Source organism: Mercenaria mercenaria, chromosome 13, assembly GCF_021730395.1.
Source record: "Mercenaria mercenaria strain notata chromosome 13, MADL_Memer_1, whole genome shotgun sequence".
In the NCBI taxonomy this organism is placed as follows: domain Eukaryota; kingdom Metazoa; phylum Mollusca; class Bivalvia; order Venerida; family Veneridae; genus Mercenaria; species Mercenaria mercenaria.
This window is the reverse complement of record NC_069373.1, coordinates 70,325,617-70,352,828: the sequence shown is the minus strand read 5'-3', so window position 1 is coordinate 70,352,828 and position 27,212 is coordinate 70,325,617. Positions and strand designations below refer to the sequence as shown.

Genomic DNA, 27,212 nt, shown 5'->3' with positions numbered 1-27,212 from the left:
CCAGTGTCTACTATTTCTTTCGTCCCATGTTTTGATGCTGCTTACATAAATACAGAACTTGGCATTCAGATTTTAATTCAAAATCACTAACCATAAGTCTCTTTAACCCTTGTTTATGTTTATCTGCATGTACTGTAGTCTGTGACATAAGTATTTTCCTGTGAGATTTTTTCTCAAAGCTGTATTTAGGCAGTTTGGCACCTCTTGTCTGTATGTCATACCTTCTCCTCTCTGAGGACATCATTCCTGCAGGAGAAACATTCAATGCAAGATATTACGGCCAAAAACAACAACAATGGAGTGTTTATCAAATGTTTTAGGCATATAAAAGATGGCCTGCTCAATGTGGTAAGTAGACGCAAAACAAAAATGGATTTTAAATATTTTCTGTTTCCATTTTAACTCGTGCAAATGAGGCATTGGCAATTTCAAGTTGGAAGAGCAAGTACTAAATTACAAACTTTTAACACTACCAAGTAGTTAAAGGTTATTAGCTTTACACAGAGAAATATGCACAAGTTTGGTAGCAGGAATACTGTGCAACTTCAGGAGCACACCATTATTCAGCTAAAAAATGTGTGTATATTTTGGGATGCTGAGCTAATAATCTGTGTATTATATAGTATTTATGCAAGTTAATATTGTATAATCTTTTAAAATTTGTTCAATAGTGAGGATAAAATTGACAGTTCTAACTTAAATAAAACTAGATGGATGTCCATAGGACACTGGTGCCCCCTACCCCACTTCTGTCACTGTACATGGTTTCATGACTGGTGAATTATTTTTTTAAGATGTTTGCAACACAAACTTAAAACCACTTTATGTGTATTTTTCACTGAGTGAAGGACCATAATTCTGGCCTAGCTGAGTGAAATCCTAAAGAGAATAACAATCCTATAATGTGTAATGACTCGAGGTGAAATATTTTAAAGATATATGCAACACAAACCTTTAGAACTTTATGTGTATTTTTCACTAAGTCAAGGGTTGAGTGAAATCCCAAACAGAAAACTAGAAATGTGTCCATGGGACACAGATGCCCCCACTACATGACAAAGGACACAAATTTTTTCCTAGGTCAGGGGCATAACTCCTACAATACTGAATGAATCCGGACGCGAAACCCAAGGTGCACAACCGCAAATGCTGACCAACATTCCTTTAAACTTTGGTGACTCTACGTCAAATACTTTTGGAGCTACGCGCGACACAACATTAAAATGATCAATTTTTAACTAAGTCAGGGGCCTTAACTCCTACATGACTGAGTGAATCTGGACACGAAACCCCAGGTGCACAACTGCACATGCTGACCAACATTCCTGTAAACTTTGGTGACTCTAGGTCAAATACTTTTTGAGCTACGCGCGACACAACATTAAAATGATCAATTTTTACTAAGTCAGGGGCCATAACTCCTACAAAACTGAATGAATCCAGACGCAAAACCCCAGGTGCACAACTACACATGCTGACCAACATTCCTGTAAAGTTTTGTGACTCTACGTCAAATACTTTTGGAGCTAGGCGCGACACAACATTAAAATGACCAATTTTTACAAAGTCAGGGGGCCATAACTCCTACAAGACTGAATGAATCCGGACGCAAAACCCCAGGTGCACAACTACACATGCTGACCAACATTCCTGTAAAGTTTTGTGACTTTACGTCAAATACTTTTGGAGCTACGCGCGACACAACATTCTCGGAAGGACGGACGAAGGACGGACAGACAAGGGCAAATCTATATGCCCTCCCCCAAAAGTGAGGGCATAACCAGGTGGGCAACTTCACAAGCTATATAATAATCCTGTAATGTTTTATGTCTCTAAATCAAATACTTTTCGAGATACATACCACACAAACTTGTAAGCCCTTTATGCATATTTTTGACAATAAAGGGCCATAACTCTGGTATAAATGAAGAAACCGAAAACAAAATCCTATATGCACAATTTCACATACTGAATAATATTCCTATGATGTTTCAAGACCTTTCTTTTTGAGATATGTGCTACACAAATTTTTAGGCCCTTTTTATGGACAATTTTTACTAAGTCAAGGGCCATAACTCTGGTCTAGCTGTGTAAGATCCCAATTAAAACACCTGGTGCACAATTTACCTTGCTGAATAACAATCCTGTGAGGTCTGATGATTCTAGGTCAAGTAGTTTTTGAGATACGTGCAACACAAATTCGGATGGATTGTGGGGTGGGGGGGTCACAAGCAGTCCAAGAAAATGCAAATGGACTCAACAATATCTCAGTAAGCTACAAGCTTACTTGACAATGCATCTTTCACAAAACTAAACATTTACCATCTTCATCATCATCATCTATAAAGCCTTCATCCTTCAGTAGATCCCCATTAGCATCATACTGTCTTTGACCTTGACCTTTTTTCTGTATATACAGCAAACGTTTCTTTTTGCGACCTCGCTTTTTAGGTTCTCTGCTTCCATCGTCAGGCAAACTTGGTTTCACACTGATAAAATTACTCAGTTTTCTTTTCTTCCCATAGTTTGGATCTAGAACAAAAAATTAAATGATTAGTGTACATTAATTAATAGTATAAAAATATTAGGATAACACGAAAACAATTGTGAATCAGAAAAAGTTGTGCTAAACTGCTTCTATTACTAAAACAATGTTCATAAGGTATTGTATTTCTGTTTCCTTAATCACTCAAATATAACTGTTTCAAGTGCACTGCAACTTTCTACAGCCTCATTAAGTGAAATGCTTTCCAAATTAAACCCTGTTGTGTGTACTGGATTCTCTTTCATAAGTACAATACCATGAAATCATGTAATTTGTCGGTAACAAAGTTTTGTGGTTTGGGTAAAAAAGACTAGTTCATGGGGACATGAGTTTGTGGATTTTAAATATTAAGATAAAACAAGAGGATCATGATGACCCTGGATTGCTCACCTGAGTAATATGAGCCACGTTTCAAATGGAAAACTGATGGTAAAATATTTAGAAAGTAGGTCAGTAGGTCAATTCATGGTCACTGAAAATCAGTTTTAAGATCGGTGTGCAAATCTGTACATGTCATCCAAATTTTAAAGCTGTATCTTAAAAAAAAAAAAAAGTAGGTCAGTAGGTCAAGGTCAAAGTCAGGTGACCCCTAATCGCTTTGGGTCATCAGGTAATTATAATTAAACGGTCTAGGAAATATGATCTGATAATTTTTGAAGTGATTTTTCCTATATACAGTAACTCATAACAAGTGACACCCAGGGCGGGGCCTCTTTTCACCCGAGGGGCATAATTTGAACAATCTTGTTAGAGATCAACTAGGAAATGCTACACACCAAATATCAAAGGCCTAGGCCTTTAGCTTTCAGACATGATTTTTTCCCCTTTAAAAGTCTATGTTAAACTTGGGACCCCCAGGGCAGGGCCTCTTTTCACCCAAGGGCCATAACCTGAACAGTTTTGGTAGAGGAGCACTGGGCAAGGCAACATACTAAGTATTAAAAGCCTATGCCTTGCAGTTTCAGGCAAGAAGATTTTTAAAGTTTTTTTCCTATATAAGTCTATGTAAAACTTGAGACCCCCCGGGGCAGGGCCTCTCTTCACCCCAGGGTAATAATTTGAATAATTTTGGTAGAGGACCACAAAGCAATGCTACATACTAAATATCAAAGGCCTAGGTCTGGTGGTGTCAGACAAGAAGATTTTTCCTATGTAAGTCTATGTAAAACTTGGGATCCTGGGGCAGGGCCTCTTTTCACTCCAGGGGCACAATTTGAACAATCTTCATAGAGGACCATTAGATGATGTCACAAGCCAAATATCAAGGCTATAAACCTTGTGGTTTTGGACAAGAGGCTTTTTAAAGTTTTTTCTTTCTGTTGCTGTGGCAACCAGAGTTCTGCATGGAATTCAATGTTTGAACAATTTTGAAGGGGGACCACCCAAGGATCATTCCTTTGAAGTTTGGTGTAATTCTGCCCAGTGGTTTTCAAGAAGAAGATTTTTTAGAAAATGTTGATGGGCAGATGGGATACACATGACAGACGACGCACACAGAGCGGTCACAAAAGCTCACCTTAAGCCTTTGGCTTAGGTGAGCTAAAAATGAAATTTTATTTGTTCACTGGAACTAAAGTTAGACGTAACCATGAAATAGAGAAAATCTTGTCCACCACAAATATCGCTGATTTCATAGTATGGTAAAACTTCTGTTAAAACTCAAACTAAAAGGGCAGTTTCTTCAGAGCAAGAGCCCTCTGCAAAACAAATCAATTCTATTCTTCCTGGCAGCTTTGCTTTTCACAGATGCACTGCATAATACTTACTTTACAAACTTTTTTAAATAATGAAAAACATGCACAAAAATACAGTAAAATATTTTTTCAACTTTTCATTACGAAACTTACTTGATTTAGTTTTAGTGAGCTGTTGGCAGTTCTCTGGGCAGCTGTTTCTGACCTGTAGAGGGCTAAAAATATATGGACAACACTCCAGCTTGATGCATGTGTTTCTACAAAATTCCTCCAACTGTGACTCATTCTGACATACTTCAACTACAGCCTTGTACTTCTTTCCTTTATACCTAGGGGAGGTAAGAGACGTAAATATATGCAAGTCTTTGAAACTACTACACAAATTTCCAAAATTGTACTTCAGTTATTGTGAGGGAAGCTGGTTTCCATAGAGCGTAACACTTTAAAGCTATAACAATTCACTGCCTTTGGGAAACTTTTTTTGTTAGCTGAATTCCTACAATGCTCACCTTAAGATTTCTCCCCCCCCCCTTTTCCTTGTTAATGACAGACTGGCACACAACTATAGGTTATATAGCAACTTTTCAGTTTTTAATGGTCTAGGAAGACTCAAGGTGCCCTTCCAGGCATTAGGTATTACTTCATGTATGGGTTGATTACTGGGTAGACCCACCAACTTTCAGTTAGCTAGCTGATGGCTTCTATGCATTAAAGAAAGAATTTCACTGAGGCCCCTCACAATCAGATTTAAACAGGATGCAAGAAACAGAATAATACTTGTTAACATCAACTAGCCAAAGCCTCCCCACAAAGGCAGAGATTATATTGCCAACTACCAAGGTTCCTAAGAAAATTAACCTGTTTCAATATTACAATCTGTGCTCTAAAACTTGTAGCTTCCCAGAAGCAGCTGTTCAACACAGGTTTCACTGTACATAAAACAGCACAGCAAAACTATCACAACATTGATACAATATATATGATACAATATATATTATCCATGTACATCTTTTTTAAAGCTGTATATCCCCCTGAGCAGCTCCATACTTGAATGAATATGCATACTTGGAGGAATTAATTCAAAAAGCAGCTGTCACACGTTAAAAATTAGTTCATAATTTAGATATGCAAAACACTTGCCTATCAAATGAGAATCTGAAAATGTAGATTCAAGTGTAGTGAGCATATCCAATTAAATTTAACGTACAGCTCTTAGTTAATACTAAACACTGTTATATGAGTATAAATACTTAATTCACATCTATTATAAAGCTGCTGGTCTAAACATGTACAAGTAATATACTTTCAAGTCCTGCTGAATTTACTTTATTCTTGTCTTACTTAAAAGTATTTTCTTTCTTTCTCTCTTTTCATTCTGTCTCTTAAACAATAGTGACATGTCTTTGCTACTGCCCGAGACTACAGGTGTATATTATAAATACAATTTTTTATGATTGAAGAGTTGGTTACTAGTATCATACCCAGTGCCTTTACGAGATCAGCATTTCGCCTTGAAGCATCAACACCTATACTGACTGAGCAACCTCTAGTAAATAAAGGCATGGGGCTGTAATGTTAGGGTTTTAACGACAAATAAATATGCCTCGTTTGTTCAATTATTTTTCTGCTCTGTGGCAGTGGCCCACGTGGTACAGACATTGTTACCCATGCTAGGTTGAGAAATCATGATGCCAAAGTACTGCAATAGTTCTATATCATATGAATTTCTTACTTTGCTTTCAGAATATGAGCTTTCATGCTTGGGTTAAATGGTCCCTCTTGTTGTATTTCCTTCAATGCTCTACAAGGCACATATGCTATACTTATCAACAAACTTAAAACCTGAAAAATAAAACCATATTTTATATTGTTTTCAAACATTCATCCATTGCATCCATGTTTCAAGAAGCATTTAAGCATATAAAATATTCTCGAACTCAGAGCAAGTTTTAACTTTATTCAATACGTGACCCAGTTTTCATTTATTTAGCCTTTCTTTATATATGCAATGCCTTACATGTTAAACGTTGTGTACCCGAAGATACAGGTCATGGAATAGCAGCTTCAATCATTTCCTCTCAAAACTTTATTATCTTCAAAATTTTCTAAAACAAGAGGGTCATAATGACCCTGGATTGCTCACCTGAGTAATATGAGCTACATGTTTCAAATGTCAAACTGATGATAAAATATTAAGAAAGTCAGTGGGTCACATTCATGGTCAATGAAATTCAGTTTTACAATTTGTGTGCAAAACTGTGTATGTCATCAAAATTTCAATGCTGTATCTTAAACAAGAGATTTCACAGGAGACAGCGCGCTCGACTATTTCGATGCTGGATAGTGAAACTGGGCACATCTGATGAAACTAGAGCTGTCACTGGAGTGTTTAATGACTCAGATTGTGGATGAAGATACTGTACAATAAAAATGGGGGAATAATTCATGAAAAAATGGTGCCAGAGTTTGCCACAATTTTGGTTGAGGACCATAAGACATTGCTACATACCAAATATCAAAGGTCTAAGTGTTGTGGTTTTGTACAAGAAGATTTTCAAAGTTTTCCCTATATAAGTCTATACAAGAGGGCCATGATGGCCCTATATCGCTCACCTGTTATCATTGCACTTGAGGACAAGAAGGTCCTCAGAAAAATTATCTAAGTCCAAAGGACAGTAACAACAAAGGGAAGAAATTTAACCAAAAAGAAAAAAAAAATTCTTACAAGGTACAGATATGTCAAAATACACCTACAAATTGGGGGTACCATCCATGTTGTACCACAGAAAAGTGGTCTCGGTTTTTCCCAACGGCCAATAATAAAAAAGTTACTAAATATAAGCTATTTATAGTAACGTAAAAGGGAAGTAATTAAGAAAAAAAAATTATTGTAAGTGAAGAAAAGAAGGATCTGCCAAATAAATCTGTTGACATAAATGAAATTTCAGATCAGTATCTTCATTAGTTACGGAGATATACCCATTTTAATTTGAAATAAAGGGAGGTAATTTGACATAAAATCAGTTCATAGTTATCTACCCTGATTGTCTCAGTCCAACTAATAACAATAATAAAATTTCAAATAAGTCCTATAAGTACTTACAGATATAAATCCATTTTGATTACAACCAGGGGAGGTAATCAGATATAAAATAACTCTGAACCTATGCTTGGATCTGATTTGTCATGGAATCCAAGAATTATTGTTGTTGAAGTTATTTTGGAAGTTTGTATCAAATAAAACCATAAATGAAGTCTCTATATGGCTGCAAAAGCAAAAATAGCCAATTTTGGACCTTTAAGGGGCCATAACTCTGGAACCCATGAAGAAATCTGGCCAGTTCATAAAAAGGAACCAAGATCTTGTGGTGATACAAGTTGTGTGCAAGTTTGGTTAAAATCGAATCATAAATGAAGTTGCTATTGTGCAGACAAGGTCAAAATAGCTAATTTTGGCCCTTTCAGGGGCCATAACTCTGGAACCCATAATGGAATCTCGCCAGTTCAAGAAAGGAACCAAGATCTTATGGTGATACAAGTTGTATGCCAGTTTGGTTAAAATCAAATCATAAATGAAGCTGCTATTGTGCAGACAAGGTCAAAGTAGCTAATTTTGGCCCCTTTCAGGGGCCATAACTCTGGAACCCATAACGGAATCTCGCCAGTTCAAGAAAGGAACCAAGATCTTATGGTGATACAAGTTGTGTGCCAGTTTGGTAAAAATCAAATCATAAATAAAGCTGCTACTGTGCAGACAAGGTCAAAATAGCTAATTTTGGCCCTTTCAGGGGCCATAACTCTCAAACCCATAATGGAGTCTGGCCAGTTCAAGAAAGGAACCGAGATCTTATGGTGATACAAGTTGTATGCAAGTTTGGTAAAAATCAAATCATAAATAAAGTTGCTATTGTGCAGACAAGGTCAAAATAGCTAATTTTGGCCCTTTCAGGGGCCATAACTCTGGAACCCATAATGGGATCTGGCCAGTTCAAGAAAGGAACCGAGATCTTATGGTGATACAAGTTGTGTGCAAGTTTGGTTAAAATAAAATCATAAATGAAACCTCTATCGTGCAGACAAGAAATTGTGGACGGACGACGGACGGACGACGGACGAAGGGCGATCACAAAAGCTCACCCTGTCACTATGTGACAGGTGAGCTAATAAACCATGTGACCCCCGGGGCAGGGCCATATTTGACCCTAGGGGGATAATTTGAACAATTTTGGTAGAGGCCCACTAGATGATGCTACACACCAGATATCAAAGCCCTAGGCCCTGTGGTTTTGGACAAGAAGATTATTAAAGTTTTTCCTTTTGGTTGCCATGGCAACCAGAGTTCTGCATGGAATTCAATTCTTTGAACAATTTTGAAAGGGGGCCACCCAAGGATCATTCCTGTGAAGTTTGGTGTAATTCTGCGCAGTGGTTTTCAAGAAGAAGTTTTTTTTAGAAAATGTTGACGGACGACGGACTACGCACGACGGACATCAAGCGGTCACAATAGCTCACTTTGTCACTTCGTGACAGGTGAGCTATAAACAATATTTCATATGCTTCTTTAAATTGATATACAACGATAAATACTTTTACCTCTCTTAAGACTAGATCCATTGGTCCTGGACCAACATGCTTTGGTAAATCTGATATACGACCTTTGCTTAAATATGGACCAGAAAAACATCTGTGGTTAAAGTAGATAATCGGGCACCAGGCACCTACAAATATTTATAAACAGAGTATTTCAATTCACTGCAGTAAAATGTATATCATGTTGACTGTTTGGTTGTTTTACTGGTTTAATACCATTTTTCAACGTACTTCAGATAAACACGGCAGTTACTTAATCTGTAATTGCTTTTGTTTTTTATATCCTTACTAACAAACAAGAGGGTCATTGACACTAAAGCGCTCACCTGAGTAAAAGGGTTCAAGTGTAAGGACCATTTGTGTAAAATTATTCTAAAATCCGGCCAGCAGTTTCACACAAGATTTTTGAAGTTTCCACTATATACATATTGGGAAAAGTGACCACGCCCTCTGGCGGCCATTTTTTTTGACGAATCAAAATAATTTGAACAATCTTGGTAGAGGGTGACACAAGGACCATTTGTGTAAATTTCAAAAAACGGGCCAGCTTTTTTCCCACGCAAGAAAAATTTTTAAAGTTTCCACTATTCCCTTTTTGGGAAAATTGACCAGCCCTCTGGGGGGCCCCTTTTTTTTTTGAAAAATCAAAAAAAACTGAACATCTTGGTAAGGGTCCAAAGGACCATTTGGGGAAAATTTTTTCAAAAACGGGAAAGCAGTTTCACACGAAAGTTTTTTAAAGTTTCCACTATATCCATTGGGGAAAAGGGTGACCACCCCCTTTCTAGGGGGCCCATGTTTTTTGACGAATCAAAAAAATTTGAAAAAAATTTTGGTAGAGGGTGCCAAAAGGGACCTTTTTGTGTAAAATTATTCAAAAAATCGCCAGCATTTCACACAAAAAATTTTTTAAAGTTTCCCCCTATATACTTTTGGGGAAAAAGGACCATCCCCTCTGGACGCCTTTTTTTTGACAAGCCCAAAATAATTTGAAAAAACCCCTTGGTAAAGGGGGCCCCCACACAAACCATTTGGGGTAAAGTTATTCAAAAAAAGGGGGCCCCAAGCATTTTAAACACAAGAAATTTTTTAAATTTTCCCAAAAATTTAACTTTGGGGGAAAAGGAAAAACGCCCTCTGGGGGCCCAAGTTTTTTGACAAATTTAAATAAAATTTTAAAACAACCCTTGGGTAGGGGGTAAACATAAGGAAAATTTTTTGTGTGAAATTTTTTAAAAAATCAGACCACCCTTTTTGGAGGAGATTTCTTTTTGAAGATTTTTTTTTTTTTTTACTTTTGGGGGGCCCCCAATGTGCAACCAAGGGAAACGTTTGAAAAACCTTAATTAGAGGACCCCCCAAAGGAAAAACCACGCCAATTTCATAAAAATCCATTCGGGTTCTGGGGGAGATCCCCTTTAAACATAATTGTTTGACGACGGACTTCCGCGACCCCGGGGACGAGGGACACAGTGTGTTTCACAATACCTCACAATGAGCTCTTTTTGCTCCGGGAGCTAAAACTACACATGGATCTAAAAACTACCTCTAAAATAAACATGAAAAGCTGGGAGAAATTAAAACCTACATTAAATTGGTTTTCTGGCAAAGAAAAATGTAAATTTTACAGTATAAAACCAGACAAACCCAATCAAACATATACCTGTAAAATAAATGTCCAAAGGGGTTTTCTTTATTTAAAATTTTGTAAATATCCTAAAATGTTTATACTGTTTTTCCTTTTTTTTTACTAGATTAAATAGCATAAACTTTTCTGTCCTTTCTTTTGAAAAACATTCACACTTACAATTTCCCGGGCCCCCATTGTATAGGGTAAAGTGAAAATTTTTAAAAATTTTTATAACGACAACACCCCGGAAGTTAGCCTTTTTCCCTAGGACCCGGGGGCTCGCTAGGGGGCCCCTTTTTTTGGGGGGAAGTCACTTCTCCCTCAAACTGAAAAAGGGAGAAGTTGGGGGGACTTTAAGGGAAAAAAATTTGGAAAAACCACCTCAATTTTTTTATTTCTCCTCCAAAGCTGTGAGTGGGTTCCAAAAAGGCGGGAAAAATTTTTTCCCTTTTTTCAAAAAACAAGACTGTCTGAAGACAGCGCGCTCGACTATTTAAAGAATTTATTGAGAACGGGGTCAAAAAATTTTTCCCCGAATTTCGACAAAAGAAATAATAGATTTGATAAAAAAAGTTCCTGTTTACTTTGATTTCGTAAGTCTTTCCCAAATGGCAAAAAATAGCCAATTTCAAAAATCCAAAAAGGGCCCTAAATCAGTCAAAATATTTTTGTTTCTCTTGCCTAAAAGATGTAAAACATAATTTATAAACCCAAGGTTTTAAATTTTTTTAACCATATGCAAAAATTTTTTACAAAAAATGGACCCTTTTTGAAAACAGAACCAATTTTAAAGTCCAAAAGGGCCCTAATTCAGCCAAAAAAATGACAGATTAAATTTTTTTTTCCCCCCTTTTCCCACAGAAAGAACATTATACTAAACAAATGGAAAAAAATTTCAAAATCATATGTCAAAAACTTTTAAAAAAAAATATGAACTGGGAAGAAAAAATTAACCAATTTTCTAAGTCCAAAAAGGGCCCTAATTTTAGCCACCAAAAATTTATGAGCATTACTCTTGCCTATAACTGGACAGGTGATGGTAAACAGGTGTTTTAAAAATTTCAAAAATTTTCTCAAAAAAACTTTGTCAAAATATAACCTTGGGACGAAAAAAATTAAACCCCAATTTTTTAAAAACAAAAAAAGGGCCTAATTCGCCCAAAAACCTTTTATGATTATGTCCTTTCCCATAACCCGGACAAGGTTGGTAAACAATTTTTTTAAAGTTTCAAAAAACTTTTCTCAAAAAACTTTGTCAAAATATGAAATGGTACGAAAAATTTAAACCCCGATTTCTAAGTCAAAAAAAGGGGCCCTAATTCACCAAAATCCTTGGGTAGAGTTAGTGCCTTTCCAAAAACTGGACATGGTGATTAAAAAAAAATGTTGAAAGTTTCCCCAAAACTTTTCTCAAAAAACTTTGTCTAAATTTTTAACTGGAAAGAAAAAATTAACCAAGATTTCTAATTTGAAAGGGGCCAAATTCAGCCAAAAACCCTGATGGGGTTTTTACTCTTCCAATAACTGGCCATGTGGGGATGGAAAAAAAGTTTTGAAAATTTCCCAAAACTTTATCTTAAAAAAAACTTTGTCAAAATATGGGAAAGGAAAAATAACTTAACCATGATTTTAAGTCAAAAAGGGGGCCCCAATTCAGCCAAAAACCTTTGGAGTTAGTGCCTTCCATAACCGGCCAGAGGGTAAAAACAAATGTTAAAAATTTCAAAGTTTATCTCAAAAGATTTTGTCAAAATGGGACTGGTACAAAAACTTAACCAAAGGGGTGACGCCGACGCCAGGTGAGTAGGATGCTCTACTTATTCTTGGGAAAAAACGGCTAAAAAACAAAAAAAATGACCCTTCATTTTCTTTGTTACATCATTTCCCATACATTGAAAATTTTTTTTCAATTTCCAAAAAACCCGTAAAAAAAATTGTTTTCTTAAAACAAGCCAAAGCGAAAATTCTAACCCCCCCGATTTTTTTTGCTTCATCTTGAAAAAAATGAATGCAGGGGTGGTAAGGGTTTTTATTAAAAACCCATCCCCAATCTAATAATAAATTTTAAAAAAACCAAAAAAAACTGTGATAAATAAAAATTCAAATCAAATTTATCATGAAATTTATTTTACGAAGTTAAATTTTTTCATGTCTTTTTTTTAAACCCTGGAAAAACAAAAAAAATTTTTTCCAAAATTCCAGGGATTGGGTTTAAACAACCCAAATTTTTTTAAAACTTGTTTTTTAAACACGCACATGTTGACAATTAAACGCAAGTGTCAAAACCTAAACCCCGGCGCTAAAATGGCGCTTCATTCGCCTCTGGGGTAAACGGAAATTGGTTTCCTTTTTTCTTCTCCCGAAAATCTCACAAAACCTTAAATAGGGGAGCTTTAAAATTTTGTATCGGCGTCTGTATATGAGTATTCAAAACCCCATTTTTACAACCCTATAAAATTTTTCAAAAGTCCAAGTAGTGGTAATTAGCAAGTGTGAAACAAAAAAATTGGCGGCTTTTAAATTTTTTTTGAATTAAATTTGAGGGGAAATTTTTTAAAACTTCAAAGTACCATTTTTTTCCCCAAATTGCTCCCTTGCAAGACCCCTGGGGTCCTTCCACACCCTTTGCATTTAAAATCTTTTTAGATGGGAAAACAAGACCAATAGACTAAAAGCACATAAAAAGCACAAAGACTAATTTGCTTTTCTATGCCAAAGGTTTTTTAATTTCCCCCTGCTAAGGTAAGGTTAAATTTCCCCTTTCCAATTAAAAAAAAGGTAAAATCCCCTATGCCAAATAATTTAAAAATCTAAACCAAGATATAGATAACTTTAAAATACCTAATTAACTCCCAACTTTTTTCCCGGGAAATTACTTTTTTTAAACCCTGGAAAAGGGCCAAATTTCCCATTTCCCAAAAAAAAAACAAGAGGGCCCCTGATTGGGCCCGAATCCCCTCACCATTTCCCCCCCTACCCGTTTTGAAAGGAAATTCCCTTTTTTTTTATTATTTTAAAATATTGGGCCTAGTTTTTGAGCTTAAAGTGCCCATTTTGAACTTTACCTAGGGTTTTCAAATAAAAAATTTTGAACCCCTTTTTATGAAAAACAAAGAAAAAAAATGGCTCTAGAAGTCAAAGGGTTTTTTTTATTATTTGACCTTTGACCTAGTTTTTTGAAAGGACGGGGACCCCGTTTTGGGAAATTACCTAGATATCAAAAAAAAGGGGAACATTTTTCCCCTAAATTTTTATGAAATCTCAAGAAAAAAATGGCCCTAGAGAGGTCCCCAAGGTTTTTTTTATTTTTTATAAACCCACTGAAACCCAGTTTTTTTTGACCCAACGTGACCCAGTTTTCGAAAATGGAAAACATCTAGGTGAAAATTTAGATCCAAAATTTTTTTGAAGATCCTTTAAGGGGATGGCCCTGAGAGGGCACAAGGGTTTTTTTATTTTAAAAACCTACTGACCTAGTTTTTAATCGCAGTTGACCCAGTTTCAAACCTGACCTAGATATCATCAAGATGAACATTCAGACCAACTTTCATACAGATGCCATGAAAAGTGTGGCCTCTAGAGAGGTCACAAGGTTTTTTTTTATTATTTGACCTACTGACCTAGTTTTTGATGGCACGTGACCCAGTTTCAAACCTGACCTAGATATCATCAAGGTGAACATTCTGACCAATTTTTATGAAGATCCATTCAAGGATATGGCCTCTAGAGAGGTCACAAGGTTTTTCTATTTTAAGACCTACTGACCTAGTTTTTGATCCCTGTTGACCCAGTTTCAAACTTGACCTATATATCATCAAGATAAACATTCAGACCAACTTTCATACAGATCCCATGAAAAATATGGCCTCTAGAGAGGTCACAACGTTTTTTCATTATTTGACCTACTGACCTACTTTTTGAAGGCACGTGACCCACTTTCGAACTTGACCTAGATATCATCAAGATGAACATTCTGACCAATTTTTATGGAGATCCATTCACAAGTGTGGCCTCTAGAGAGGTCACAAGGTTTTTCTATTTTTAGACCTACTGACCTAGTTTTTGACCGCACATGACCCTGTTTTGAACTTGACCTAGATATCATCAAGATGAACATTCAGACCAACTTTCATACAGATCTCATGAAAAATATGGCCTTAGAGAGGTCACAAAGTTTTTCTATTATTTGACCTACTGACCTAGTTTTTGACGGCACGTGACCCAGTTTCAAACTTGGCCTAGATATCATCAAGATGAACATTCTGACCAATTTTCATGAAGATCTCATGAAATATAAGACCTCTAGAGAGGTCACAAGGTTTTTCTATTTTTAGACCTACTGACCTAGTGTTTTTGACCGCACGTGACCCAGTTTCGAACCTGACCTAGATATCATCAAGGTGAACATTGACCAATTTTCATGAAGATCTCATGAAATATAAGACCTCTACCTCATTGACCAATTTTTATGGAGATCCATTCACAAGTGTGGCCTCTAGAGAGGTCACAAGGTTTTTCTATTTTTTGACCTACTGACCTAGTTTTTGACAGCACATGACCCACTTTCGAACTTGACCTAGATACCATCAAGATGAACATTCAGACCAACTTTCATACAGATCCCATGAAAAATATGGCCTCCTGAGAGGTCACAAGGTTTTTCTATTATTTGACCTACTGACCTAGTTTTTGACGGCACGTGACCCAGTTTCAAACTTGGCCTAGATATCATCAAGATGAAAATTCTGACCAATTTTCATGAAGATCTCATGAAATATAAGACCTCTAGAGAGGTCACAAGGTTTTTCTATTTTTAGACCTACTGACCTAGTGTTTTTGACCGCACGTGACCCAGTTTCGAACCTGACCTAGATATCATCAAGGTGAACATTTTGACTAATTTTATGAAAATCCATTTATAAGTTGGCCTCTAGAGAGTCACAAGGTTTTCTATTTTTAGATATACGGGCCTAGTTTTGACCGCATGTGACCCAGTTTCGAACTTGACCTAGATATCATCAAGGAGAACATTCAGACCAACTTTCATACAGATCCCATGAAAAATATTGCCTCTAGAGAGGTCACAAGGTTTTTCTATTATTTGACCTACTGACCTAGTTTTTGAGGCCACGTGACCCAGTTTCGAACTTGATCTAGATATCATCAAGGTGAACATTCTGACCAATTTTCATAAAGATCTTGTGAAATATATGGCCTCTAGAGACGTCACAAGGTTTTTCTATTTTTAGACCTACTGACCTAGTTTTTGACCGCACGTAACCCAGTTTTGAACTTGACCTAGATATCATCAAGGGGAACATTCTGACCAATTTTCATAAAGATCCCATGAAAAATGTGACCTCTACAGTGGTCACAAGCAAAAGTTTACGTACGCACGACGGATGGACTGACGGACGGACGACGGACGCTGCACGATCACAAAAGCTCACCTTGTCACTTTGTGACAGGTGAGGTAATTACATCCTATGCCAACATATGATGACTTTCTATGCCAAAGTAAGATTACTTTCTAAGTCAAGATATGTTAACTTCCTCTATAACATACTGGGCTAGTTATCTTCCATATGAACCTTAATTTTGATAAAATGCCAAATAATATCAGACTCTTTGGTACAGGAATCAATGACCAGTTACAAAATGAACCAAAGGACAACTTACTCTGATATGTGTTTTTGTCTTTGTTTTGCCTTTATTGGCGGCTTCAGTTGGTAATTGTTACTCTCGCACCAACCAACTGGAAACAGATTATGCGAGTCTATGTCTTCTATATGACTAGGAATGTCTCTCATATGATCCAAGTGTATCCATAGCAACGGACCAACAATCTTGGTAATAGTTGCTGCACAAATCTGATTTTCATTGTTCGGGTTCACTGCTTCCAACTTCATACCACGTTCAAAGTCGTGGTCATCTGTTCCCTATATAAACACAAACCAGTATCATGAACTCTGAAAAGTGGACACTCTGAAACCAGAATCTGAAACTCAGGCATTTTCAAAGTCGATGAATTCAATTAACAAGAGCTGTCCGTAAGACAGCGTGGTAGACTTTTCTCAGTGCTTGACTCTGAATTAGGGCTTTGCCAGTAAAAACTTTAAACCAAAAAATTCTAATTTAAAAAGGGGCATAACTCTGTCAAAATTCAAATAGAGTTATGGGGATTGTTTCTCCTAGTGTAGACTTTGATAGTAAATAATGATTTTAAGTTTCAAGTCAATAGCTTTAATAGCAACAGATATACTTGACTTAGTCAAATATCTAAATTAAAAAAGGGGCATAACTATGTCAAAATTCAATCAGAGTTATGGGGATTGTTTCTCCTGGTGTAGACTTTAATAGTAAATAACTATTTTAAGTTTCCAGACAATAGCTTTGATAGTAACAGAGATATTTGATGTTATCAAAAACTTTAACAAACAAGAGCTGTCACTAATGGTGACAAATGCCCCCGCAGTGCCTTGACCTTTGACCTGTGACCCCAAGGTCAATAGGGGTCGTGTACTCAATAAGTACTATTAGCATGTGAAGTTTGAAGGTCCTGGGTGCAGTGGTTCGCGAGTAAAGTGCCTTCATGCAAAAAGTTAACATTCGCCCCTGTGACCTTGACCTTTGACCTGGTGACCCCAAAGACAGTAAGGGTCGTGTACTCAATAAGTACTATCAGCATGTGAAGTGTGAAGGTCCTGGGTGCAGTGGTTCGCGAGTAAAGTGCCTTCATGCAAAAAGTTAACGTTGTGATGAACGAACTAACAAACTAACAAACGAACGGACGGACAGTTGAAAACTAATATGCCTCCCTTTCAGGGCATAAAAAAAATCCAAGTTACAAAGGGGCATAACTATGTCATAATTCAAATCAGAGTTATGGGGACTGTTTCTCTTGGTGTAGACTTTGACAGAGATATCTGACTTTATCAAAAACTTTAACCAAAAATTCTAAGTCAAAGAGGGGCATAACTCCATCAAAATTCAAACAGAGTTATGAGGATTGTTTCTCCTGGTGTAGACTTTGATAGTAAATAACTATTTTAAGTTTCATGTCAATAGCTTTGACAGTAACAGAGATATTTGACTTTAACCAATGGTGACGCCGACGCTGACGCTGGGGCGAGTGCAATAGCTAAAAAGCACTCTGAATACTGGTATCTCCATGTTCTGCAAAGCAGACAACTGTCTAAGCTGGCGTGAAAAAATTACTGGCTTTTTACCTTATATGCTGGAAATTAAGTGAAAAACGTTAATCTAGAACATACAACAAGACTGTGTTGGTAATTTATCATGATCTGATCTGTTGTTGTTGTTGTTCAGGTGTTTTTGGTAAAGAATCTTTCTGTAGACATAATATTATACAAAATCACAATCTCCACATGATGCATGTTCTATGATTTATAGGTGCTAGTCTCTTTTAATTCTATGCTAATTTAGGAGAAAAAATTCCTTTTGTCTCAATGGTTGATTTTAAGTGGTTTGAAAATTCAAATAAAATTATTATTGCCAAATGATTTATGTTATTTTAAATGTAATGTTACAAAAGTTATATAATATATGACACAAAGAAGCCAAGCAGATTTTTAAACAACAAGTAAGACATTAAACCTAATAAATTGTAATTAAATGTTGTTTGCACAAAAAAAACACACGATTTCGTGTCCTTGACCTTGACCAAAGAGACCCGGGTCATAAGCATGACAAACCACCTCAATATGGTTAACATTTGTGTCCAGTAAATTTAAAATCCCTTCATCAATGGCAAAAGTTATGGACCGGACACGAAACAGACCCTGTTAATCTTTGACTTCTAAGTGTAACCTTGACCTTCGAGCTACGGGTCTGGGTTTTGCGCATGACATGTATTCTCATTATGGTGAACATATATGCCAGGTTATTTCAAAATCCCTTTATGGATAGCAGAGTTACAGCCCAGACAAGAATTTACACGGACAGATGCACACAAAGATGGACAGACTGTGCGATTTTAATATGCTCACCTTTGGGGGCATTAAAACTGGAATCCTCTGAAAATTGGATTTTGGACATCTGGATCTAAAGTGTTTTTACTGTACTTGGACCTACCTAACAACAAACATCAGCAAAGCAATATATACCTCTTTTTACAAATAACAAATACTTGCAGCAGGTAAGCTGTAACATGAACAAGTGCTGTCCGTAAGACAGCCAAGCTCGACTATTCGAAATATTGTCCCAGAAGCAGGAAAATATTACCCAAAAAGGTTAAATATCAAAAGAGTTTTAAGTACAAAAGGGGGAATAATTTGACCAAAATGCATATCAGTTATGGGACTTGCTGCTATCAACTAGTTTTATAACCCCGAAGGCACATGTGAAGTTTCAATTCAATATCTGCATTAGTTTTGGAGATAGAAACTTGCATGTAAAACTTTAACCAGAATTTTCTAAGTCCAAAAGGGGGCATAATTTGCCCAAAATACATGCCAGAGTTATGGGACTTGACCCAGTGAGGTTGGTAATTGATCTAGAAAAAGAAAAAATAAGTTTCAAATCTATATGCCTTTTAGTAATAGCTGTATGTACTTGCACGCAAAACTTTAACCAGAATTTGCTAAGTCCAAAAGGGGACATAACTTGACCAAAATGAAGGTCAGAGTTATGGGACTTGCTGCTATCAACTAGTTTTATAACCCCGAAGACACATGTGAAGTTTCAAATCAATATCTGCATTAGTTTCGGAGATAATAACTTGCATGTAAAACTTTAACCAAAATTTTCTAAATCTAAAAGGGGGCATAATTTGCTCAAAAAACATGTCAGAGTTATGGGACTTGACCAAGTGAGGTTGGTAATTGATCTAGAAAAAGAAAAAAGAAGTTTCAAATCTATATGCCTTTTAAAAATAGTCTAAAAGGGGGCATAATTTGCTCAAAAAACATGTCAGAGTTATGGGACTTGACCCAGTGAGGTTGGTAATTGATCTAGAAAAAGAAAAAAGAAGTTTCAAATCTATATGCCTTTCAAAAATAGCTGTATGTACTTGCACGCAAAACTTTAACCAGAATTTTCTAAGTCCAAAAGGAGGCATAATTTGGCCAAAATGAAGGTCAGAGTTATGGGACTTGCTGCTATCAACTAGATTTATAACCCCGAAGACACATGTGAAGTTTCAAATCAATATCTGCATTAGTTTTGGAGATAGTAACTTGCATGTAAAACACTAACCAAAATTTTCTTAGTCCAAAAGGGGGCATAATTTGCTCAAAATACATGTCAGAGTTATGGGACTTGACCCAGAGAGGTTGGTAATTGACCTAGAAAAAGAAAAAATAAGTTTCAAAACTATATGCCTTTAATTGATGGCTGTATGTACTTGTATGCAAAAACTTAACCAAGGTGTGACGCCGACGCCGACGCAGACGCCAGGGTGAGTAGAATAGCTAGACTATTCTTCGAATAGTCGAGCTAAAAATGTAAGACTGATAAACCGAGGAAAGTATAACTTACAGAGTGAAATAGCCTCTCTGGAGCAGCTTTAGCATTACACATAGACAGATATTCTCCCCACACAAAGTCTCCTCCACTCCAACCTGTAACACATATTTCTAAATAAAGCATCATTGTAACCATCCCTGGTAACAACATTTACATATTAAATTATTAAGATGCAACAAAGAGTCCACAGAAAGTCTGTGGGGATCCGATAAAAGGTACAAGGTTTCAATAAAATCCAAATAAACTGAATAAGTAGAGCAAAATCACTGTATCCCACCTGAAAGCTTTTTTTCCAATTTTGAAAATATCTTACATATATATCAACAAGTGAAACATCAAGCCTGAAAGCATCTTTTAACACTTCGAAAGCATCTTGTTCACAATTTTGTGACCACCCCCCCCCCCTCCCACACACACACAAAAAAACTATTTTCAAAGAACAGGAACTTACCAAAAGGTGGACTGAGACGAATTCCTTTACACTGACACCAGGAAATAGCAAATATTCCAAGATATTCTGAGTTACAACAGATCTGTATACTCTGATGCTCCTTCCTCAAATCATCCATTTCAACAATAAAGTAGTAGTTGTTTATAACCTTTGTAACTGTTGCTGGACCAATCGTGTTTGTTCCGGGGTTTAACGCTTCAAGTTTCATTCCGAGGGCAAACTGATGTGGCTTCAGTTCTTGTTGATCCTGAAAAATTCAAATTGTTTGCTCAAATCCAAGATTTAAAGGAAAAGACTGAGACCAGTCTAAGGAATCTAGTATCTGATTAGTTGAATTTGAGCTCACTCCTGAAACAGACAAACAGCAAGGCTGCATTTGGTGATTGACCTTCAAACCAAGTTTCGTAACTTGAAACTAGCTCTATATAATGCTACTGCAGCAATCTCAACTCGAGTGATAATAAGAACTACAGTGCTTTTCAAATTGTGCAAGTTCAGGTCTATGATCTTTTTTAACATTTTTTTCAGTCATATATACTACTTGTAGCAGATAGTACAATGCCCAACTTTACAACACTGCCTCACATGAATATCACTCCATATATACGATATGTTAACCCACTCAGACACATTATACCGACACCCTGCTCACCAGTCCTAGATCTATCCTCTTAATGCAAAATACAAAGCCAGGAAGTTAGTAGTACCATTTTTCACATCTTTGGTATGAAGTGGCCAAGAGCATTCTGGCAAAAGTTTTTGAAGATCAAGCAGAGTTTGGTGTCTAGGATGTTAAGATGGTTTACCTATTAACTGACTTACTGGCCTAGTTTTTGATCCTAGGTGACCGAGTAAAGAAATTTTCCAAGATTTTATTGAGGGTAACATTTTGACTAAGTTTTAATGAGACTGGGCCAAAACTGTGACCTCTAGAGTGTTAACAGTCAAACTGTTGATGATGGACATATGACGATCTCAAGAACTTTTGTGTGCAGGTGAACTTAAAACAGAACTGGCAAATCATTCAAAACATAGACAGACACTTCATCATATAAACTAAAAGGCTATAAGCTACAACACAGGCTAACCTTAAAAACATCTTCAGGTACACATTCATCTTCACATTCCTTGAGAGCTGCCTGCAGTATCTCTGCCCAGCTGTCGTCTGTCTGCTCATCATAAATATCTGAAATTAGTTCAAGCATGATCAGTTGGCTAAGCAAAACAAAACCAAAAATGAACAAGAGGGCCATGATGGCCCTATATCGCTCACCTGTTATCATTGCACTTGAGGACAAGAAGGTCCTCAGAAAAAATATCTAAGTCCAAAGGACAGTAACAACAAAGGGAAGAAATTTAACCAAAAAGAAAAAAAAATTCTTACAAGGTACAGATATGTCAAAATACACCTACAAATTGGAGGTACCATCCATGTTGTACCACAGAAAAGTGGTCTCGGTTTTTCCCTACGGCCAATAATAACAAGAGCTGTCCGTAAGACAGCCAAGCTCGACTATTCGAAATATTGTCACAGAAGCAGGAAATTATTACCCAAAATGTTAAATATCAAAAGAGTTTTAAGTTCGAAACGGGACATAATTTGACCAAAATGCATATCAGAGTTATGGGACTTGATGCTATTAACTAGTTTAATAAACCCGAAGAAACATGTTAAGTTTCAATTCCATATCTGCATTAGTTTTGGAGATAGTAACTTGCATGTAAAACTTTAACCAGAATTTTCTAAGTCCAAAAGGGGGCATAATTTGCTCAAAATACATGTCAGAGTTATGGGACTTGACCCAGTGAGGTAGGTAATTGATCTAGAAAAAGAAAAAATAAGTTTCAAATCAATATGCCTTTTAGTAATAGCTGTATGTACTTGCATGCAAAACTTTAACCAGAATTTTCTAAGTCCAAAAGGGGGCATAATTTGGCCAAAATACATGTCAGAGTTATGGGACTTGACCCAGTGAGGTAGGTAATTGATCTAGAAAAAGAAAAAATAAGTTTCAAATCTATATGCCTTTTAGTAATAGCTGTATGCACTTGCACGCAAAACTTTAACCAAAATTTTCTAAGTACAAAAGGGGGCATAATTTGGCCAAAATGAAGGTCAGAGTTTTGGGACTTGGTGCTATCAACTAGTTTTATAACCCCAAAGACACATGTGAAGTTTCAATTCAATATCTGCATTAGTTTTGGAGATAGTAACTTGCATGTAAAACTTTAACCAGAATTTTCTAAGTCCAAAAGGGGGCATAATTTGCTCAAAATACATGTTAGAGTTATGGAACTTGACCCAGTGAGGTTGGTAATTGACCTAGAAAAAGAATAAATAAGTTTCAAAGCTATATGCCTTTAAATGTTAGCTGTATGTACTTGCATGCAAAAACTTAACCAAGGTGTGACGCCGACGCCGACGCCAGGGTGAGTAGAATAGCTAGACTATTCTTTGAATAGTCGAGCTAAAAATTTTAAAAAGCTATTTATAGTAACGTAAAAGGGAAGTAATTAAAAATTTTTTTATTGTAAGTGAAGAAAAGAAGGATCTGCCAAATAAATCTGTTGACATAAATGAAATTTCAGATCAGTATCTTCATTAGTTACGGAGATATACCCATTTTAATTTGAAATAAAGGGAGGTAATTTGACATAAAATCAGTCCGTAGTTATCTACCCTTATTGGCTCAGTCCAACTAATGACAATAATGAAATTTCAAATAAGTACTATAAGTACTTACTGATATAAATCCATTTTGATCACAATCAGGGGAGGTAATCAGATATAAAATAACTCTGAACCTACGCTTGGATCTGATTTGTCATGGAATCCAAGAGTTATTGTTGTTGAAGTTATTTTGGATGTTTGTATCAAATAAAACCATAAATGAAGTCTCTATATGGCTGCAAAAGCCAAAATAGCCAATTTTGGACCTTTAAGGGGCCATAACTCTGGAACCCATGAAGAAATCTGGCCAGTTCAAGAAAGAAACCAAGACCTTGTGGTGATACAAGTTGTGTGCCAGTTTGGTTAAAATCGAATCATAAATGAAGCTGCTATTGTGCAGACAAGGTCAAAATAGCTAATTTTGGCCCTTTCAGGGGCCATAACTCTAAAACCCATAACGGGATCTGGCCAGTTCAAGAAAGGAACCGAGATCTTATGGTGATACAAGTTGTGTGCCAGTTTGGTAAAAATCAAATCATAAATAAAGCTGCTACTGTGCAGACAAGGTCAAAATAGCTAATTTTGGCCCTTTCAGGGGCCATAACTCTGGAACCCATAATGGAATCTCGCCAGTTTAAGAAAGGAACCAAGATCTTATGGTGATACAAGTTGTATGCCAGTTTGGTTAAAATCAAATCATAAATGAAGCTGCTATTGTGCAGACAAGGTTAAAATAGCTAATTTTGGCCCTTTCAGGGGCCATAACTCTGGAACCCATAATGGAATCTGGCCAGTTCAAGAAAGGAACCGAGATCTTATGGTGATACAAGTTGTGTGCCAGTTTGGTAAAAATCAAATCATAAATAAAGCTGCTACTGTGCAGACAAGGTCAAAATAGCTAATTTTGGCCCTTTCAGGGGCCATAACTATGGAACCCTTAAAGGAATCTGGCCAGTTCAAGAAAGGAACCAAGATCTTATGGTGATATAAGTTGTGTGCAAGTTTGGTAAAAATCAAATCATAAATAAAGTTGCTATTGTGCAGACAAGGTCAAAATAGCTAATTTTGGCCCTTTCAGGGGCCATAACTCTGGAACCCATAATTGGATCTGGCCAGTTCAAGAAAGGAACCGAGATCTTATGGTGATACAAGTTGTGTGCAAGTTTGGTTAAAATCAAATCATAAATGAAACCTTTATCGTGCAGACAAGAAATTGTGGACGGACGACGGACGAAGGGCGATCACAAAAGCTCACCCTGTCACTATGTGACAGGTGAGCTAAAAAGAATATATGGAGGTATCTATGTTTGTAATTTAACTGCCTGTCAATAAACCACATCCCTCTGCATTAGAAATATTATGTGTTCTTATTCATTCAGTTTAAGTCAAACAACTAATTAACACAGCACAACTCCCTGAAATGTTTTTAAACAACATTACTACAATAATTCAGGGAACTTTAAACTTTAGGTCTGACTTAATGTTGGAATTAAAAAAATTTTTTTTTAATTGATTCACTCTTACACAACAAAAAATCAGTACTGTGAACACTGAGATCTACAAATATTATCCAAAAAACCTTTGAGTATCACAACTGCTGCCCCACCCACATCTGCTAGTAGCACTGCATCAGTTTCCTTTACTTTAACCCCATATTGTTTGCTTCCCCCCCTCCCCACCCCCCCTCCCCCAATTTTCTGGAACAGGTACCATCCCCAAAATCCCTGGCTCAAACAGCTAAAACAAGAAACAACTGCGCCATATTTATAAGGAAGTGGTAACTGATTTGTAATCTCTTGTTAAATGTTTGGTCAAATTTTTTGTAACCTTTATGGTATGGACTGGACAAGGAAAAAACCCTACTGATTTTTGACCTCATATAGTGTGACCTTGATCTTTGCGCTAGTGGTCTGGGTGTTGCGCATGACAAGTTGCCTCAGTCTGGGAAACAGAAAAAAATCCTACTGAACTATGATCTCCAAGAGTAACCTTGACATGGGTTCAGAATCTGGGTGCTGTGAATGACACATTGTCTCATTTATATGTGGAAAATCTGTGTCCAGTAATATTAATATCCTTTAACGGATGACAGAGTTATGGACCAGACAGGGAAAAAAATACTACTAATATTTGAAGTCCAAATGAGATCTTGACCTTTGTCATAGGGGACTGGGTGTAGCACATATCGTTGTGTCTCATTATGTGATACATTGTGCCAAGAAGTATTAAAATCACTTCAATAATGATAGAGTTATAGACTGGACAGGAAAACTCTATTTTCTTTAACCTCAGAGTGTGAACTTTACATTTGAGCTACTAGGGATCTGGGTGTCATGTATGACACATTGTCTCATTATGGGATACATTTGTGGCAAGTAATATTAAAATCCCTTCAAGGACGACAGTGTTATGGACCAGCGAGAAAAAAACACTACTGACCTTTGACTTCCAAGTGTGACCTTAACCATTGAGCTAGGGTTTTGAATTTGCACATGACACATCGTCTGATTATGGGGAACAATTGTGCCATGCAAAATTGAAATTCTTTGATCTATGGTAGAGTCAGAGCTCCGGATAAGCTGCGTATTTGCGTATTTACGCAATTAAAATTGCAGAAAACCCAATTGAATTCATACAGTACGCGTACTGAAAGGCAATTAAAATTCCTAATACCCAATTCATAAAAAATCGCTTGCGTAGCGCATTTTCCTTATTACTAGAACGGGTACGAGACTTTATCGCTAGACAACTGACTGGTTATGCGTTACCGCAGTACAGGTTGCAATTTATCGGAAAAATCACAGAACCATTCAGTTGGCTGATCGGTGTTTTCTGGATGCTTTGTAAACAATTCTACCCCGAAAAAATGTAAAGAGGTCGCAAAAAAACATTGTTGCAGCACAAACAAACAAATAAGTGGGATATTTTGCTGTTAAACAATGATAGTTATCTGTTTGTGACGATGTAGTGTCACCGATACTGGATGACATCTTATGGGAGAACGCATATTGCGGTGAACACATCGTTCAGTATTGTGGATGAATTGATCTCCGACTGCATTTAGACAGTACTGTTAATTAATCACATTTCATTACAATTCTAAATACATTTTTGTATCAATCATTGAAGGGTGCCATTAAAGTACTTTTAAGTAGTTAGTAAATCCTGGTTAATGATATATACCATGTATACTGTAAGCAAATGATACTCCATTATTTGTGCGAGATTGGTGAAATATCAAACTGATTTTAGCAAATACCCAATTACTTCTGAAAAGGCTGGGTAATGATATTATTTTACCCAATTCAGATTTCCAATACCCAATTCAGATAAAAAGTGATGGGTAAATACCCAATTGCACCAAAAGCTTATCTGGAGCTCTGGTAGAGTTACAGACCTGACAGGACAAAAGCCCCGTTGACCCTTGACCTGAGTGTGACTTCGAACTTTGAGCTAGGGGTCCAGGTCTTTCGCATGACATATCGTCTCATTATGGGAACATTTGTGCACAGTAATATTAAAATCCCTTGATGGATGACCGAGTTACAGACCGAACAAGGATACTACTATATACTGCCACAAAACTGGGGGGAGGGGGCATAAAAACAAGAGGACCATGATGGTCCTGAATCGCTCACCTCTTCCCACATGACCCAGTTTTGAGTATGAAGTCGTTTTTTCTATTATTTGATATAGTGACCTAGTTTTTGAGCTCATGTGACCCAGTTTTGAACTTGACCTAGATATTATCAAGATAAAAATTTTGACCAATTTTCATGAAGATCCATTGAAAAATATGGTCTCTAGGTTTTTCTATTATTTGACCTATTGACCTAGTTTTCGAAGGTACGTGACCCTGTTTTGAACTTTATCTAGATATCATCAAGGTGAATATTCTCACTAATTTTCATGAAGATCTCATGAAAAATATGGCCTCTAGAGAGGTCACAAGGTTTTTCTATTTTTATACCTACTGGCCTAGTTTTTGACCGCACATGACCCAGTTTCGAAACTGACCTAGATATCATCAAGGCGAACATTCAGATCAATTTTCATGAAGATCCATTGAAAAATATGGCCTCTAGAGAGGTCAAAAGATTTTAATAATTTTAGACCTACTGACCTAGTCTTTGACCACATTGACT

General features: G+C 36.6%; 1 protein-coding gene across 1 annotated transcript in view; it reads right to left on the bottom strand.

Moving 5' to 3' along the window:
• Positions 1-27,212, bottom strand: part of LOC123529236 (scm-like with four MBT domains protein 1) — a 68,153-nt gene that overhangs the window by 16,453 nt on the left and 24,488 nt on the right. The window contains 9 exon segments of the mRNA XM_053522203.1: positions 92-246; positions 2,323-2,532; positions 4,393-4,568; positions 5,972-6,081; positions 8,833-8,957; positions 16,026-16,398; positions 19,958-20,040; positions 20,397-20,643; positions 21,485-21,582. Coding sequence (XP_053378178.1) covers positions 92-246; positions 2,323-2,532; positions 4,393-4,568; positions 5,972-6,081; positions 8,833-8,957; positions 16,026-16,398; positions 19,958-20,040; positions 20,397-20,643; positions 21,485-21,582 — 1,577 coding nt within the window.